This window comes from Haliotis asinina, chromosome 14 (genome assembly GCF_037392515.1).
Source record: "Haliotis asinina isolate JCU_RB_2024 chromosome 14, JCU_Hal_asi_v2, whole genome shotgun sequence".
NCBI lineage: Eukaryota > Metazoa > Mollusca > Gastropoda > Lepetellida > Haliotidae > Haliotis > Haliotis asinina.
Window position 1 is genome coordinate 19,430,439 of NC_090293.1, and position 19,137 is coordinate 19,449,575.

General features: G+C 37.7%; 1 protein-coding gene across 1 annotated transcript in view; it reads left to right on the forward strand.

Moving 5' to 3' along the window:
• The window catches only part of LOC137261914 (ER membrane protein complex subunit 10-like), a 53,215-nt gene extending 35,900 nt beyond the window's left edge, over window positions 1-17,315 (forward strand). Inside the window, exon 7 of the mRNA XM_067799732.1 lies at window positions 14,806-17,315. Coding sequence (XP_067655833.1) covers window positions 14,806-14,886 — 81 coding nt within the window. The 3' untranslated portion in view covers window positions 14,887-17,315. The remainder of the gene's footprint in view (window positions 1-14,805) is intronic.
• The last annotated feature ends 1,822 nt before the right edge of the window (window positions 17,316-19,137 follow it).

The window sequence follows — 19,137 nt, forward strand, 5'->3', positions numbered from 1 at the left end:
TTATTGTCCTGAAACATTGCTAATTTTTGTGTTTTTTGATCAGGAAAAAATTCATTTAAACAAAGACATTTTTAACATTCATGTAGGATCTAGATTTTTGGTGCGTTTCATCCAGTCTAATATTTTAAGAAATATATATCAGACAATATGGAAGCCGGCAACACAGTTTTCAATTTTGATAGTAATCTGACTACAGAACAATAAGTTCAATCAAGTTTACAAATCTGTTCTGTTTTAATAGGCATATTCAGATGCTGACAGCACTCGGAAAATTGATGTTATTCTTTAACATGTTTGCTTTGTTCTGTAAGGATTTTCCTAATAATTATGACAAAAGGATTATATGTGACATATTTACCTTAATCTAGTTAAATCCCATTTGTCATCTGTGATGCCATGAACTGCTTGAGAACTTTGGCACCAATATCTCTTCTACCTCACTGCTTTCAAGATTAAGTCGTTTCAAGCCTCATGTCGTTTGTTGAAGAAGTCATCAGTTTCCAACCATTCAGCTATACGTCCTGCTGCTTAATCCACTCACAAACGCAAGTCACACAAATAGTTCCAGTTCATCCCTCCAGGTGGGTAGACTAACGGCACAAGTTATAAGATGCTGATATTGCGCATTAAGCTTTTATACACGGAGGAGCGTGATCGGATTGCCTGTTCTGGCTGGGCACAGCTATCTATCTATTCGACACTCCCCACATCCGATTGATTCTTCATGTTCGCTGTTGGAAATATTTGACAACCCCTCGTTACTGCTTGTCAGATTGTAGAGTTCCTGAATCCTGATGTTTATAATTTATGATACCCGTTGTACACAAAAGCACTTAAATACCTTTTCAGAAAATTTAATTATAAGAAAGGAATTTATAGCCATCATAAAATGTCTGTTTTGAAAGTTCTTCCAGCGTGACACAAAATTGAAAAAAATGTGCTGTCCTGTGGTTCTTTGCATGGAGAGTATTTGATATATACCATTAAAAAAAAGTAGGGGATAGTGGATTTACAAGATTGACAAAATACAAATGATGAAGCCAGGGAGGAAAGAAACAGATGATGAAGAGAAATTATAACAAATTATTCCATTCTTTTGGAAATGTATTATCGCTGTGGAGACATATTACTTTTTCTCTTACAACTTGGCATTGGCTAGTGGTATACTCACAAAATGGAATATCCTCTGCTTTTTTAATGATAAATATCCAATCTCGTAAATGTTCTTTTCAAAACTGGCAATGCAGAAGAATAGACTGTACAGAAGTATTGTTTATTGTCCTAGTGACATCATTCCCATTGTTCTATTTTTCCCAAGAAAAGCTTTTCAAGACTATTAGTTCACACTTTGTTTTCACCTGTTTTACTGATTTGCCCACTGTAAGCTTTGTTGAAGAAATTCTGAATGAACTCTCCTCTTTTTATCTCAAGCTGATGCCATATGGCACGAAAAAATATTGTCCAACTAGTTTGTATCAATGTATTAATAGAAACAAACTCTGTGTTTATATGGTGATAATTTAACTAGGTGTTGTTATTCAATACACAGAATGCAGACTTTAGGTTCACTGGCAACTACCTGTCAAACCTATCACGCAACTGCATGATTTAAGAAGGTCATTTGATTGCAAGGCATTAATGGTTTGCTGGAGGTATAAGATATAACTCTCCAAAATCCAAACTGTTCTTGCTCAGAGCTCTTTTGCAGGCTCTTCCACAGTAAAACATTTTTACTGTTTTATACCAGTAACCCGAAGTGATGGAGAAAACTACAAATCAGTTGGATCTGTTTCTTGTTGTTACTTGTTTTCTCCACCAGCTGACAGGTATGTTCCTTCAAGCAATCCATAAAGCAAATAAATATGTTGTAAGTTTGGGAGGAGCACTGGGCTAACCATGTGTCTGGAGCAATCACCTGGGTTCAGTTCCACACTAGCACACCGCGTAAAGCCTATTTCTTGCATCCCTTGTCATCTTTCTTATGTGATATTGATGGAAGCAGCATTAAAGATACTCAGTAACAACATGGTAGCCTGATGAAGGGGCAAGGAATAGCCCTGAAGCATTGGGTATAAGAGAAAGGAGAAGTTGACATCCATAACATTTTGTCTTGAACATGGTAGTCTGATGAAGGGACAAGGAATAGCCCAAAGACATTGTGTATACAAGAACGGAGAAGTTGACATTCATAGAATTTTGTCTCGAACGTGGTAGACCTGATGAAGGGGCAAGGAATAGCCCATTAACATTGTGTATACAAGAAAGGATTTGACATCCCAAACAGTTTGTCTTAAACATGGTAACCCATTTCATTATCTGCAGCAGCGATAGTGCTGGAATATTGCTGAAGGTGGAGTAAAACCTCATTCACTCATTTTCTGTAAACCTGGACAGGCATGTTTGTGTGCAGTGGAGTGTCTGTCATCATATTTAGAGCTTGAAGGGATGACATGATCCACGAACAGTCGAGTCTTTATAGTAATTAGAGGTTTGTTAATAAGATGTGCCGCCTTCCTAAAATACAGATATAGGAAGATATTGAAATAGGAAGACTCTGTGTTGGTGATAATAGGTTATCATCTGCTGGATAACAAACTTGAAATTGCTACATAAACTTTCAGTTTTTGTGTGGATTGCCTGATGAGTGAGTGAGTTGTGTTTTTGCCATGATGGCAAATTGTGAAATTAAAAGAAAGCATCAGAATGCTCTGTAATGAAGAAAATTGCTTCTACAAGCTCTATTATATTCCTACTGTATTGTAAGCAAGTTATCTAGATCACTGTCAACAGGGACAGGATACATGTTACTTTTTGCGAACCCCTCTCCACAGTACCAGTGTGTATTCTGCTCATTTTGCTGCATCCATTATAAACATATGCAAACGGAAGTCAGTTGTCTTTGCGGTTTGATGGTTCATAACATGAAATAATTATGACTTTTCTGGAGCCAGATGTTACATTTATCATGCAGTTTGATTGATGTCTTATAATGTATCTCCTCCCTTATCAAACCGTCAGCAAGTTCTACATGGCAACTGACGTATTGAATACTGTGAGGACATATCATAGGAGTGAACATAAGGTGTTGAATCACAGTTTTTGTCATAGCAGGAATAATTATTGGATCGTTTTAGTGCAATAGGACCAAACTTGGTGTTTTATAACACTTTTAAAGCAAACATATATATATTACATATTGTAATACCTCATAATTAATTAGTCTGGTGACAAGGAGACATTCATGGAAGATTCTTGTCTTGATGGTGGTCAGTTAGCCTAGGGCTCAAAGCCTTTGCTTGTCATAGCAAAAACCCGGAGTTTGATGCCTCACATGGGTACAAGCTGTGATACCAGTTTCTGGTGCTCCCAGTTGTGATATTGCTAGAATCTTACTGTGAGCAGCCAATTCTTACACCCAATCTCACTTTCACACTCACTCACTCACACACTCGCTCACTCACTCACATCTAATTACTGTAGTCAAACTCATTTATTGACTCATGTTTGATACAGGTTTCAATGTTATCTCAGGTACTTCAGTACAGAGTTGTGTTCTTTGGTATGATTTGAGGGCAGTGAGGTAGCCGTGTGGTTAGAGCATTCCATAGTCACGCTGAAGACCCATATTCGATTGCCCACATGGGTACAATGAATGAAGCCCAATTCTGGTGTTCTCCTCAGTAAAATTGCTGGAATATTGCTAAAAGTGGCGTAAAAACCAACTCACTTTATGTATAATTTGTTGTCATTGGACCCTTGCTTGTATTGTTCAACCCAGATCACTCACTGACTCCTTCACGTTAATGTCTTACGATAAACGCAACATGGCTGATGCACTGCTCTGTAACATGATCTTGCTTTTTCATACAAACTAGAAAATAAATTCTGTTTCTTGCTTTTTGAGCATCAGGTGGATGCACTCTACTGCATGATGTTTTCTTTCTTTCAAGTGTCATATATGACCGCAAATAAGCCCAATTTTGACGACCCCCTAAAGCAACCTTATCTACAGGTGACAGTTTCATCGATTTTTTATTTTTTCTGTTGTAAGAAAACCACTTTTCAGATTTTAACATCATTTATTCACTGACAAGCTTTGAAAGTCACACTACTCATTGACAACTGGTACTTAGCATCAAAACGGCTTTTGGAATATTCTGAAAGCTGGCATCTGTGCAAGTTCAGTACAAGTTCAGTTTCCTAATCAAATGAGCTCAGTGAGAGGATACATGTGTTTCAGATGACTTTAATTAAGCCATGGTATTCCCTTAATATCTCTATCTGTGACTTGAAGTATCTCGCATATCAATACAGATTGTTGCTTATTGCCATAAATTTTCGTGTTTCATCATTCTGTGTCTGATAACAAGCTGTCAACATCTGTAGAGCGCCACCTAGTAGGGTTTTAATTTTGATTTATTGCAGAGATGCCCATTTTTTCTAGAGGTGAGCAGCTAACGTTTCATGTAGTTTCTTGTAATTTCACTGCATGGATGCTGTCATATTTGATTCTTGTGAAAGGAGTATACAGAGGTTTACCATGTCTTAACAAGCAGATGTAACTGGACATTGTGTGTTGCTTTTTAATCAAAATAGGTAAATCCCCTTGCCTCAAAATAAACCACTGGTGAGTTTATCTGTATGTCAAGAAAGCTCACTTTTTCGATTTGATATACAGACTGAAAGTGCAAAATGTAGTGCCTCTGTTTACCCAACCTGACCTTGAAAAGTGTAAAAAAATATGGGTTGTGTCCCTCTGCTTACCTATTAAAATGGTGTTGATATATCCTACTCAGCATGGCAATATCTAGATATTTGATGCCATCTCTACATACAAGTTCATAGTGAGTGAGTTTAGTTTTATGCATGGTGTCAGCATGTTCTAGCCATGTCACAGCGGCGGACACCAGAAATGGGCTTCACACATTATGCCCATGTGTGGAATCGAACCGAGGTCTTATGCATGGTGTACGAATAGTTTAACCAATTGGCTACCTCCCCCTTAAGTTCATAAGTAATCCATTGGTTTCATCATGGATTTAAAGTAACATCTTTGTCAAACTTCAGAAATATATACTTGGGCTACTACAATGTATTCGAACTGTGTCCATTCATGAATTCAGTTTGTTATTTGTGAGCTCAAATGATCTCGTCATGATTTTGTTTTGAAAAGGTGGGTATTTTGTTGAATTTGGGTGTTGTTATTTTGAGTGAGATGCTAATGTTCTTGTGACTGGCTGCATCTGATGGTTAGACTCGCATACTGTTTGATGCATGTCATTGTATCCCAGTTACACAGATCAATGCTCGTCAGGTCAATCAAGTGGATTGTCTGGATCAGACTTGAATATTCAGGGTGACGATACAGCTTTTTGAGAAAGGGAGGTGCACACTATTGAGAAAAGAAGAATAATTTCACTCAAGCTTCAATGGTCATTTAACAGAATTTCAGGACAAAAGGTTAGGTACCTAGCGCACCCCTGCACCCCCTCTAGTTTCACTTATGATATATGTGTACAGATCCCTCAATCTTGAATTGGAATATTGCTGAGTGCAACATTAAACTGTAAACAAACCTAAGAGGGTATATTAAAACTCAGTTTTAAACTTTATAAAGTTAAAATCTGTTCCACATAATGTACATTGCAACAAAGTCCTAAAATATATGTATTGTAGCTGATTTAGAAACATCGTGGAAATTTAGTTTCTTGTTTCATATTAGTATTTTTACACAGACTTGCAATACTCACAGCAAGTTTTGTTGATGCTTTTAACTGTTGCTTTTCATGGGAGCTGCAAAGCGGAAACACTTATTAATGATTTAGTAAATACTGTCTGGAAAACAGCTGCACTGACATGTTTACATATTTATTTCTTTATTATCTTAGTGCATGTTGAAACGTAATATGTTGTGATGCCATGTTTTGTTTTGTTTTAGGTCTTTTATGATGTGACCAAAATTTCCCTCAGTATTATCTTTTCTTATGTTTTGCCTTTTCTCCAGGGCGGCACTGTTGATTTTGTACATAATGACATTCATCATTATTAGAATGACACTTCTTACTGCAACTGAACTGCAGCACAGACAAAACTCCTCTGCTTGTTATTCTCCTTGGTTTTGGTGATATGTTTCAAAAATAGAAATACAGACGAGATTACTGCATTTGGCGTGACAAGGCATGTAATGTTTAAAGCATTGTGACAAGTCACTTACATACTGAGCTATCTCATAATGGGGTGCTGTCTGCTGCAATGTATTGACAGTTTTCCAGTGACAGTGTTCATGATTCAGTTTACGTCAAATTATGGCAATTAAGGTGTTTATTCTGTGACCGTTATTATCGATTTAAGACTCAAATAGTCTTAGAGTTTTCAGTGTTGCTGTAAATACCACTGATCTCCATTGGTTCCAACATAAATGGAATTTACTGATTATTGTGCGGAATACTGTCACTATGTTAATGGAATGGATCATAAATACTGAAACAAAGACAGGCTGTTCATGATTTTATTGAAAGTAGTGTTATTGAAAGTAGTATAATGACATGACTATATGTTACACCCACTTGGTACATTAATACAGATTTGTTGAAGGCTGTTTTCACTGTTGAATTGCCTTTAGCGGTTTCTCGCACAAGAAAAAGTAAAAACATGTCTGTTTCTATAATAGGCAGTACTCAGTGGTACAAGTGTATATTACAAAAGAGATCACCAGCTCATTTGTCTAGCAAGACTACCAGTTGTCCGACTTCTATTTTTATGGAAGCTATGGTGGCTTAGCAGTTTTGGTTGCTGACTTTGTTGGCTGGTAATCATGTGCCTGACTCTGTAGGTGTGGGTTCGAATCCCGCATGTGACTCAACACAACAAAATACTAGACTTTATGGACTTCAGTAAGAAATTGTAATCATAAATATAACATTTGTTTAACTGTTGGACAGGAGATACTTGTTTGAGCAAGGCACTTAATACCATGACCTTTTCACTATTTCCTACTGTCAGACTATCTTCTCACATCTTTCGTATAGCATGGATTGGGGATGAAACCGATACCTCCCCTGTCTGAGGTGACGGTCTGTCCATTATGCCGCTAAGGTGTCCAAACCATTTGGTCATAGGTATAAATCTGTCACTGAAGTTTGTCTGAGCTATGTGATTTAACTGGAACAGTTCTCAAAGGTCACAGTCACAAAATTTGCTAACTGGTGTCGTGTCTCTCAAGGATTTGGAACAAGACTAATCTTGTAATTTCACTGTGCCCTTGTTTCACCAGAAGCACACTGCATTAAAGATTCTGACTGACTTCTTGACCAGTTTGGCCAAAAGCTTTCTCACAAATCACCACACATTAATACAAACAGATATATCCTGTTGACTTTCTGGTCTGTAGTATTATCGTCATAGACTGACTAAGAGGTGATCCAATCAATTTAATTACCTTCTCTCTGACTGCCACCGTGTAGCTGGAATATTGCTGAGTGTAGCATAAAACTAAACTCACTCTGCCACTTAGCTTCTCTCTGTGTATGAAGGAAAATCTGACTGAGGTTTAGATGGGTATGTGAGACAGTTTAATGAAATAATGAATAGAGGACTGAAATCAGGAACTGAGACAAACACACTTACCTCTTTGGCAGAATTAACATGATATTTTGAATAACTATCTGCCAGTATAATAAAAATACATGTATATATATACTGAGGGAAAAAAATAAGGGATCACATGAAAGGACAAGTGTGACTTTTTTACTTTTACTTACTTTTCTCCAGTTTTCTTCACAGGCTACGTGTGTCTAAACTTGTGAGGAAACCTGGAAAAAAGTTTCCTCACAAGTTTAGACACACGTAGCTTGTGAAGAAAACTGGAAGAAAGTAAAGGAACACTTGTCCTTTCATGTGATCCCTTATTATTTTCCTCAGTTTGTTGTAGATTTAAGAAAACAACATAACCAGTAATTTGGACTTGTTACTGGCTTCTAGAACAGTCACATGCAAGATTAACTGTAGTTATGTAAAGGAATCAAGTGCTCTTTCACTTCTTTGGAGTAGTTGGTAATAAATTGATAATTAGCTTGTGACAGAAAGGTTTATAGATTTACGACAATGTGGTGCAAAATGTCTTTTATATCAAACCTTCAGTCAGTGATGTCCATGTCATGGTAAATATTATTTTTGAAAATTTAATTTGCTTTAGAACACAAGTTAGCATGTATTTTTCCAAATGCCTGTATTGGCGTCACTGAGAAAACAGTTACCATAGGGAACCCCTGTATGTTATAAACCAGAAGTTGCACCATTGCAACACCATTGCAACTACCATTTCCTCAGTGTACAGGTTATTTTTAGAAAACAGTGTTGCCATTTCAAATTGGTTTTTAACAAGTGCAAGCGTAGTCTAAAAGCTAAGGCATTCCATAGCTGGTTTTTAATGATAGAAATGTTACATGATACTTTGAAATAAATGTAAAGTCTAAGAAGTGGTAATGCTGGGGTAGGAATGTTTTGTAGCATGAATTTCCATGTGCCATTGTTCTAATTTGTAAAGATTTGTTCTCATCGAGGTGGCAAAATTGATTAGTTTAGCTATCCTTTAATCAGTTGCCATTTCTCTTTGATAGGTATATCATAATTGTCTGTAATGTTGTTAAATAGGCACTGTATGCTCTCATGCTTGCCATAAAAGGCGACTCAGCTTGTCGTAAGAGGCGACTAACGGGATCGGGTGGTCAGGCTTGCTGACTTGGTTGACACATGTCATTGGTTCCCAATTGCGCAGATCGATGCTCATGTTGTTGATTACTGGATTGTCTGGTCCAGACTCGATTATTTACAGACCGCCGCCATATAGCTGGAATATTGCTGAGTGCGGCGTAAAACTAAACTCACTCACTCACTCACTGTATGCTCTAAAGGTTGTTGTTACCCACATGCACTGGCAGTTGAAATCACAATCAGCACAATTTGTACGAGAAGTTGCATAGTTAATTGTATTGTATTTTCATTTGAGTGATACAATTGTAGAAACAGTTCCTTCTGTCCCCCTATATTCTTTCTTCCACAGATTAACAGAGGTAACACTAAGTTGTTCAAACCTATATATTGTACTTCATTATAGCTAAAATGGATAGAATTATCATTACAACGCCCACACGTTATCAGAAATGAGCGGGCCACTGTAACTTGATGATGCCCGCAAAATGCTTGATGACGGGCCATTATCAAGACCGTTCTTATGTGACGTCATAATTAGCTCAGCTGTTGATGTGCAATCACCAACGGCTCATTTGAACTTGGGTTCATTATTGGTAATATTTCTGACTCACATTCATGACATACCTGAACCATTTACGTACTTTCTTGTCTGTGCCAACCATAACGATTGCACAATAAATTACAACACACAGCAATACTATTTGGGATGGGGAAAAAGGAGGAACTTTTACCACAATTGTAAATACAAAACAAACGTATCAGGTATTCATGTTTTTCGGTGCAGATATCTAAGATATTCTGTATCTGTGCAAGTATTTCAATCCATTGCTATCACTGTGATGAAAAGAGAAGTTGTGAACAGATTATTCAATAGAAAATCACCGGGTCAAATGCCATGATGGCCATTGATGTGTGGCCTGTTGTTCCAAACCTGCTGGAACTTCTTGTCACAAATGGAACTTGAAAATCGCCATTACTTTTCATGGAAAGTGTGAGTCAGTATTTGAACTTACAGACATGACCACATACATCACATACTTCTTATATAAGCCTTTCGTTTCTTACTTGGTGTGCTTGTAGGCAAATCTGAAGTATCAAATGATACACTTGGCTCATTTACACCCTCAGTATCCATTTCTGAAATTAATTTGATCAGTTTCTCAATATTTTCATAACCTTTGAACATGCAACCATCAAGACAGTGCTCATAAAACTACCAGTACAGCGTAAAAGACACCAAAATAATAGTGGTCAACTGCCACCATGTGTACAGATTCTTTCAGCATAATTACACTTCAGACGTAGCATACAATGACATATTTTAACAGGAACATTCATTTCTTTCTTTGTAAATCATACAAATCATTCTAGGGTAAATATGATTCATATAAACAGCCAATAAAGCAGTATTTCACGTTTGATCTTCGAGTGATTGTGAGAGGTGTTTTGGAATCTCAGTTTTGAGGAGCATGCTTAATGACATCATATAATTGTTGTGCTGGAGTCATTGTTCGATTACATATTTTCTGTGAAGTGTTAGTCATTGGGATGAAACAATACACAAATCACCTTCAATTAACTGCCCCTCGCTGCGGCAAAAACTGTATTTCAAGGGAATAGCAGTTGCAGTGGTGCAACTTCCGGTTTATGAAGTACAGTTCATTGAGGAAAGGGGTGCCTTTGCTTCTATGCAACTTGCTTTGAGGTATCCATGATGGTGAGTGTGTCAAATTCAGTTAATCTCATTAAGTATTGAGGGGATCATTTCCTAAAGTTTGAGAAAGAAAATCACCCAGCTGTCTCCTTACTTCAACACCTGTAATCATGTGGCACTTCCACAATCTGAAGATGAATTAGGGTTTTTTTCAAGATTTTTTTCCATATTGATTTCTGTATTCATAACATTGATCAGTGATAACCAAAAATATTCAGTAATTTCCTCTGAGTTGATGAAACTGTCCAGGTTTTTCCCTTTATAATTGAAGTAGATAGTGTAAATTTTTCCACTATGAAGCTAAAATTACATGATTAATTGGATTTCTTTTCAAATCAATGCCAGCTGCATTTGTTATTCAATTAAAGATTTCTTTTGATGAAATCAATCGTTTGGTTGATGTTGATCGTCACTGACATTCTGGAACACAAGCTCATAAGCTGAAAGTGAAAGTTGGAAAGTTTATACTCCGAAAGTTTTAAGAATTTGGACAAATAGAGATAATTTGTTAGGTCTAACAGGTTGATATAATGCATTACAGTTCAGGGAACATCAGACGCTGGGAATTAAACTAATGATTCATAGACCTTTTCTATTTGATTATGTAAGATTCTTGAAACACATCAAAGACTACTTAGCCACTATCTGCATATCTGATTACTGAAGATATTCACTGCTTCTGTCTGCGGATGATGTCAATATTGTATTAAGACCCGTGAAGGTCCCAGCGAAGAATAGGCCATAATAGGCGACTATGCTTGTAGTAAGAGGCGACTAACAGGTTCCCATTTGTGCAGATTGATGCTCATGTTGTTGATCACTGGACTGTCTGGTCCTGACTCGATTATTTACAGAGTGCCGTCATATGGCTGGAACATTGCTAAGTGTGGCAAAAAAACTAAACTCACTCACTCACTCACCCACTCACTCACTCACTCACTCACTCACTCACTCACTCAAGATTGTATTAAGAGATCTATGTAGTCTGCCTCAGGTCCATGTTTCTTTCCCCTTTTGCCAAGCCCTTTGTTGTTCACAGTTTACATGGACTAATTTTTATTTGAAACTGTGCTTGTTTCTGTCAAAAAGTTAAATACTGACAACAAAAAATATACTTTACAGAAAATAAATTTGAATGAAAACAGATGTACTCTAAAATAAAGCAATGATTCTTGCAGTTCTTGTTTATGAGAACATGTGAACTGGAATGTTCATTACTCAGCTTGGATGTGCATGTACTTGCACAGCACACAGTTTGGATGTTTGGTAGCTTGATATTTGCACGTTTCTTCAATGGGAACAACACACAAGACTGTGAAAGACGTAGTTAAAAATCCACATTTACACTTAGTGCAGCTCGTTGGTACAATGTATCAAGCCCATTTCTTGTGTCTCCTGGTGATGTTGCTGGAATGTTGCTGAAAGTGATGTAAAACTAAACCCGATCATTTGGTGCAGACACATGTCATAATAGCAGAATAATAATGCATGCCCACTCCTTGCATATGTTGTAACAGGCTTGCAGCAGTCGTGTAACTTTGTTGTACTGCCATAGACAACTGTTAGTACAGACTTCTCACCCATTGAACATGTCTTGAGAGGGTAACACCCATGTCAGGACCGGAGGCTGGAAGTTCTAGCGCAGTTGGACCAATATGTGGTTGATAAAATTTGTTGCAAATATCAGAGAAATTACGAGTTATTATGCTGTTAATCTGAATAGCATAACATGCATATAACATCTTGTAAGAACAGTTACATTTATCATTAGAAAAGAGTCTACACTTCAATCAATAGATCCTTCCTGTCCTTCAGGATACAAAATTCCGCCCAGTAATTATGACACACTCTCATCTGTCATGTACTGTTGATTACATTGACAAGAAAGGAGTAATGAGATTGCTCTCTGTAAATCCTGTTTGTTGTTTGAAGTTAGGTGGGCTCCTGACTTTGTCCAGATCACAGCCACGTAGGAAGTTTGTCTGTTGACCAAGTGGTCTTTGCTGACCTTGTTAACTCAGAGATGAAAGGTCATCTGATTCAATATTTTGATGAGCTTCTCTGAAGTAAAAAGTCAGAAAGTTTTGAGGTCATTTAATTGAAAGTAAAATACTTTAAAAGCTAAATTGAATTTTCACTATCGAGGATAGTAATATCACAACATTTAAACATTTGCCCTGAGTGTTGTGTCTTCTGGAAGGTGTTTGGTCTTAATATATGCAAACATGTATGTGGCAATAAATCAATATTTATGTATCAATTTTGACACATACAGAGAAATCTACTCTTTGGATTGTCCATAGGACTCACATTTTGGGGATGTTGGGGAAAGTTGGACACTGTTGAATGGTATGGTTATTTTACATAGGAACAAGGAAGTGTTGGTCATCAGATCTAATGTAAAAGTAAAAAAGTGAAATAGTAAAATGGTAAAGGTTTCGGTAGTTTTTATCACTAAGTGCTGTGACTCACAGTCACATTTTACCAAACAGCCAGTGGTTGAATGATACAATCAGCAGCACGTCATTCCGGGATATTAACACTCCATGAAAGGAAAAAGATCCAGCAAGGTCCACTGGCTAAGTTCATTACAGGTCAACAGTGATCACTGCATTTATCCCATTAAAAAGTTTGCACACATTTCAAGCCAATAGATTTACCTACAAAATGAGGCATACTGCATAAAAATAAAGCAACAGTTTGGGAGCTAGGGTGTTCTGAAGCACGAAGAAGTGTGATTGAAGTTTGCGATGGGGTTGGCACATGTCATCGTATCCCGGTCATGTAGATGATTCTCATGGTGTTGATCACTGAATTTTGTCCCAACTCAGTTACATACAGACCATAGGAATGTTGCTGGATGTTGCAAAGTTCATCTTGTCTCTCGCTGTGAGCTTCCGAGGAAATGCTGTCAGATGTTAATGTGGAGAGGTGTCATTTAGAAGTGGTACATTTTATCATCCGCTGGCATGTAATGCGGGGGGATATAGTCTATGCCTCGTCCCTCTGTAATCATTTTGTTTCTGGAGCATAACTCAGAAACCGTTCAATATTTTTAGACCAAACTTGATAGATATAATAATCTCAACCTATAGTTGTGCCTTTTGCTATTTACAGAGTTTTGGCATTTATATTTTTTTTGTTTTTCCTTGGAACATTTTGATGTTAGTCTAATGGTGGGGTGAGCTTCATTTCAGGAGCAGAACTCAAAAACCATTCAATATTTTTCTGCAAAACTTGGTAGATATGTGTGACAGACCCCAAAGTGGTGCCTTTTGGTATGTACAGGTTTTTGTGATTTCTTATTTTCTCGGTTTCCATGGAAACATTTCGGACTTTGTCTCAAAATGGAGGGATCTGCTTCGTTTCCGGAGCAAAACTCAAAAACCGTTCAATATTTTTCTGCTAAACCTAGTAGATATATCAGTCAGAACCTAAAGTGGTGCCTTTTGCAGGTTTTTGTGACTTATTATTTTGTAGGTGTGTCCATGGAAATGTTTCAGACTTGGTCTCAAAAGTTAAAGGTGTGTATCATTTCCGGAGCACAACTCAAAAACTTCTTAATATCTGTCAGTAAAACTTGGTAGATATGTGTGACAGACCCAAAGTGGTGCCTTTTGCTATTTACAGGTATTTGTGATTTCTTATTTTTTCGGTTTCCATGGAAACATTTCGGGCTTAGTCTCAAAATGGAGGGATGGGCTTCGTTTCCAGAGCACAACTCAAAAACCGTTCAATATTTTTATGCAAAACTTGGTACATATATCAACCGGAACCCAAAGTGGTGCCTTTTGCTATTTGCAGGTTTTTGTGATTTGTTATTTTCTCATTTTCCATGGAAACGTTGCAGACTTAGTCTCAAAAGTGAGAGGTGTGTTTCGTTTCAGGAACACAACTCAAAAACTTCTTAATATCTGTCAGTAAAACTTGGTAGATATGTGTGGCAGACCCCAAAGTGGTGCGTTTTGCTATTTACAGGTCGTTGTGATTTATTATTTTCTCGGTTTCCATGGGCAATGTTTCAGACTCCATGTCCACAACTTGAAAACCATTTCGTATCTTTCAAAAGATCTTGGCAGATATATGAGGCAGATCTTGAAATGGTGACTTTTTCTGATTACAGATACATGACATTTATATTTTTCATGAATTCCATGGAAATAATTAAAACTTTGTCTAAAACCACAATAAGTAACTGTCAGATGATTTGTCCTTTCAAACGTGGGGGCCAGGGGGATATGTCATCTTCTGATGACTCTTGTTTTCCTGAGCTAGCAGCAGCTCTGAACATTTCTGAGATTCATATTTGTCATCCCTCTTGTGCATTGTAATATATTATTACAAGTGATTACAATTCTCTCTGTTTTGTCTATTTTCAGTGGATGTACATTGTTCCATTTGTGATACTGGTAATGGTGGCATCATCCTCGGACCCAAACCAGGGTGGCGGAGGTCGATGAGGGGAGGACATAACAGGACATCCAGTGTTCTCAACAGTGAAGACTAAAATTGGTGACAAATCAGTGAAGGAATAATTCTTTCCCATAAAGAAGACTGGCTCATTTAAGTGAATCTGACAATGGTTTCTGGGTGTACTTCTTAGAACAAGATGAAGCACACCCACATGAGAAGGCTATGTGTTGTAATGCCAAGAAGCCATATTAACTGTTGTCATTTGGGAAACTGGGTGTTCTTCAACTTCGTTTGAGTAGTATGTGTGGAATATGAGGAGGTCGGATTGTGTTTGGCGTTTGGTTGGTTCAGATTCACCAAGGGTTTGAAAGAAGAGGCGAATGTTTGTCAAGTAACTCATGTCAGTCCGGTAATGAGAGAGAGTGATGCTTGTATATAACAGGTGTATGAACATAATGCATGAGAGTGCCTGTTGAATATACTCGTATGTGTACCTTTAGGTGAAAGTGGTAAATGATGAAAAATTTGTCAAAGAGGATTAAAATTTTTGAATGCCTGACTGCCACCACGAGTATACTTGAACCATCAATTGTGGTTGAATTGCCACAACAAGTTATCATGAAGTCATGTCAGTGGTATATTAAAACAAGTTTCACATGTAGGCAAACATTCACAAGAAGCAATTGCCTCTTTGCGGTAACAAAGAATGCCAGGAGACATTGGTTTCTTGTGCAGGTTTTGTCAACGTGTGACACTTGTTTTAAATTACGGCTAATGTAGCTATTGGATAACTTGTAGTGGCAAATTCAGCCAGAGTTGATACGATGAGTATCCTCATGATAGGCAGTCAACATGTGAAATGGTATTCTTCTGATACATATGATGAGTTAAGAAACATGGGCAGAATTTGAAAATCACTTCTGACCAGATTGAAGGCTTTTTTTGGCATTGACAGAGCCAAGTGGGGAGGGGGATCTTGGATCTGCCTAGGAGAAACATATAGTGACATGTTTGAATTCCATGATTGAATGTTTTGCAGTCTCACTTCTATTAGATCTTTTTCTCCTGTACAATAACTCTGTGCATTAACATTCGAGGACACTCCATATTAGGGTATGAAAAACTGCATTTTTTAAACAGGTAAATTTTCAGAAAGATTGACGAAGCTTTTAGTGTGAGACTAATTTGTTTATTTCAAATTTGAAACAATGACAGAAAGTATGTTCTAAAAGCAAAAGATTATGGTCTTGTCTTTCCTATGTACCATCCTTCACTTCAACATGACAGTTCAAGTTGCTTTTGTCACCTGCTGTGAGCTTCATTGGAAGTGGTGTCCGATCTTGATGTGAGAGGTGTCATTTAGAAGTGAAACATTTTATTTTCACTCGAAAAGCTGCAACTCTGTACATTTCTGAGATTCATGTTTGCCATCCCATATGTGTGTTTTGTACATCAGTTGGGGGTAACTTTCAGGTTGTTGTTTCATGTCATAGCGACAATTAATAGTTTTGATTAATGAAAGTTTGTCAGTTTTCAAACAACTTCCAAGGCCTCTGATGGGTACAATGTATTGTACTTGATTACCAGTACAACCCTTCCTCAGCTACACACGCACGCACGCACGCACGCACGCACGCACGCACGCACGGACGCACGCACGCACGCACGCACGCACGCACACACACGTGTAGCTGGGATACTGCTGAGTGCGGCGTAAAACTCCCTCGCTTGCTCACTCACTCCACTGTAGACATTTGTAACTCTACAAAGACAGTCTCTACCATCCATTTTCAAAGGTAGACAGTGATAGCTATATTATTCACAGAACATGTCTATCTCCCACCATTCATTTTCAGTAGTAGACAGTTATAATTACGTAGATGTGCTATTTACAGATCTCTCCCCATGGCCCAATTTGTTTTTCATATCAGGAGCTTCTTATTGAGTGAGACATGTACAGCTGAACAGCCTGGCAAGATAAGAGCTGAAACAGCCAATCAAGGCAATAAAAATGTTGTCATCTGTCACACATAAACGTCTCATTAGATATAGTTTTTTGGCTGTATATCAAGTGAACATCAGTAATTGGTGCTAGACAACTCAAGCCCATCAGAATCCCATGCTGGAGTACCTACCAGGGAGATCAATCCTACTTCAATATTTTTTGTACTTTTAGGTGTAAGAAACACATATTCATGAACCAAGAAACTGAAATTGCTCAGCTTCAGTTTTAAAGCTGAAGCATCTACTAATGACTGTAAGTTTGGGGGTGTTTTTACCCCAATATTTCTGAGCCCCAAAATGTCCCATTACTCATACTTGGCAACCTGAATGCCAGAGACTTAGGTGCACCATCTTGCTATCTCTGTGATGAGCAGGGAGCTCATAGCACATCTTTTCTGTTTGTTAATGTGAATGTTTCTATTTATTCAAGAATGTGCAAGAATGTTTTGTCCGAATAAATGTCCTTCATTAATCAGTTTGCCTGTAGTTCTTCCTGTTATAGTTCAGTACAGACACACAATGTTACTGGATTGAGTTGTTTGAGTGGAGAGGGGATGCACAGAGGTTGATTTGTAATTTTGCTGTCTGACGTCTGGTTGAACAGTAATAACAGCATCAGTAAGTATTCAAGTTTTCGGGCAATCAAATAATGGCATCTCACTTGTCTGTGAGCTACTAGATCATTTCTGCTTACTGTTTCAAACTGCAAAGACTTGGATTTCATTTCATATGTGCTCAAAATGTATCTATTAAATTAGAAAATGATAATAATGAAGATCTGTAGTTGTCTTTATTTGCTATTTATCACGTCCCAATAAACAGTCAACTAAACATTAACATTAAATACCATATTGATTTATTCTTTCACAATTACATAATCTTGTTCATATCTTACAAATCTGGACAAGTGAGAAATTACTCACACGTTACTTGCAAAGTCAGTAGGAATTTGACCAAGCCCTGTACCACATTGAGGCACGTTACCGCGCCCTGCAGTAAGATAACACTGTCATGGCATTGTTCATGACGTCACGTCACCTCTGTGACGTTGCGTACTACATGTGGCGTCGGCGGGTTGCCCGCCCAAGTTTGAAAGTAGATTTAGGTTTATTTTCCTGAATTAAATGACTTCGGTTCTAAACAGAATATCATATTCGTGCCCATAACATACTGTGTGTACGTCTCCTGCCTAAATATCCTTTAATCCCTGCTGTCGCACCAACATTTAAGCTCTCGTGTCGTAAATATAGTACGACATGGGCACTCATATAATATCTTCTATTACTTCAGGGATGGGGTGACAGAGCAAACATATCAAACTGCGATTTGGACTTGATCTCCACCAGTGGTCAGGAACGCTCACCCCTAGCCTTAAACTATGATAGACGGTCCTTTAGACAAAGTATGTAACAGAACAAATGCCGGGGAATGATCGAACCACACGCCGCCTCGGCTCTAAGACATGGCGATCTCATGCCATTGAGCATATTTAATTTGATACATTATCGCCCAAATAGATCGCAAACATCAAACTTTGTAGATAATCGATAAGTACCTATCATAAGCGGTCTGTGAAATATCAGGATTAAATCAATATTGCGAACTGAACCTAGATACTTTATGACAGATGATGAACATACATGGCATAACGAATGTGCGAAACCAGCAGTGTACATTTGGCGCCATTGGTAACAGAAATTCACTAGTGCTGTCACTTTCCAGATACAGGATTTCCGGATGATTTAATGTCGTATGCATTTCGTTTCACCTAAATATAGTCTGGTAGCGAGGTTTCTATTTATATGTAGAATATCGGCGGCGGTTCTCTGTAGTCTGACAATTCTTCAACAAGGTGGGGGAGTCGAGATTTTAAATTAGTTCAATGACAGGCGGTTCAAAACACCACTTCCTAAACAATTTCAGCTATATCAAATCGTGACCTACTTCTTGAAATTGGTGAAACCCATTAGAATCCGTTTGATCGCCATTTATGTCAATCAATGAAATGAGACAATCTGTCACTTATTTTTGTCAATAAACTCTAATGCGTTCTAACTAAACCATTACCTGAAAGACGCTGTACAGCTGTAAGGGATATGTTACCGAAGGCTAAAACCCGAATGACTTTTGGCATCCCTCACTACTCAAGCTGACAACCCGTGCTTTAATTGGAATACTGATTAAAGTGTAACTAGTTGAGCAAGCTTTAAATCACATGTGTTTTTGTGGTTTCATCTTCAATGTTTACAGTCTATTAATAGGGCTACTGATAATAGTAACACTCTTTTCGTTAA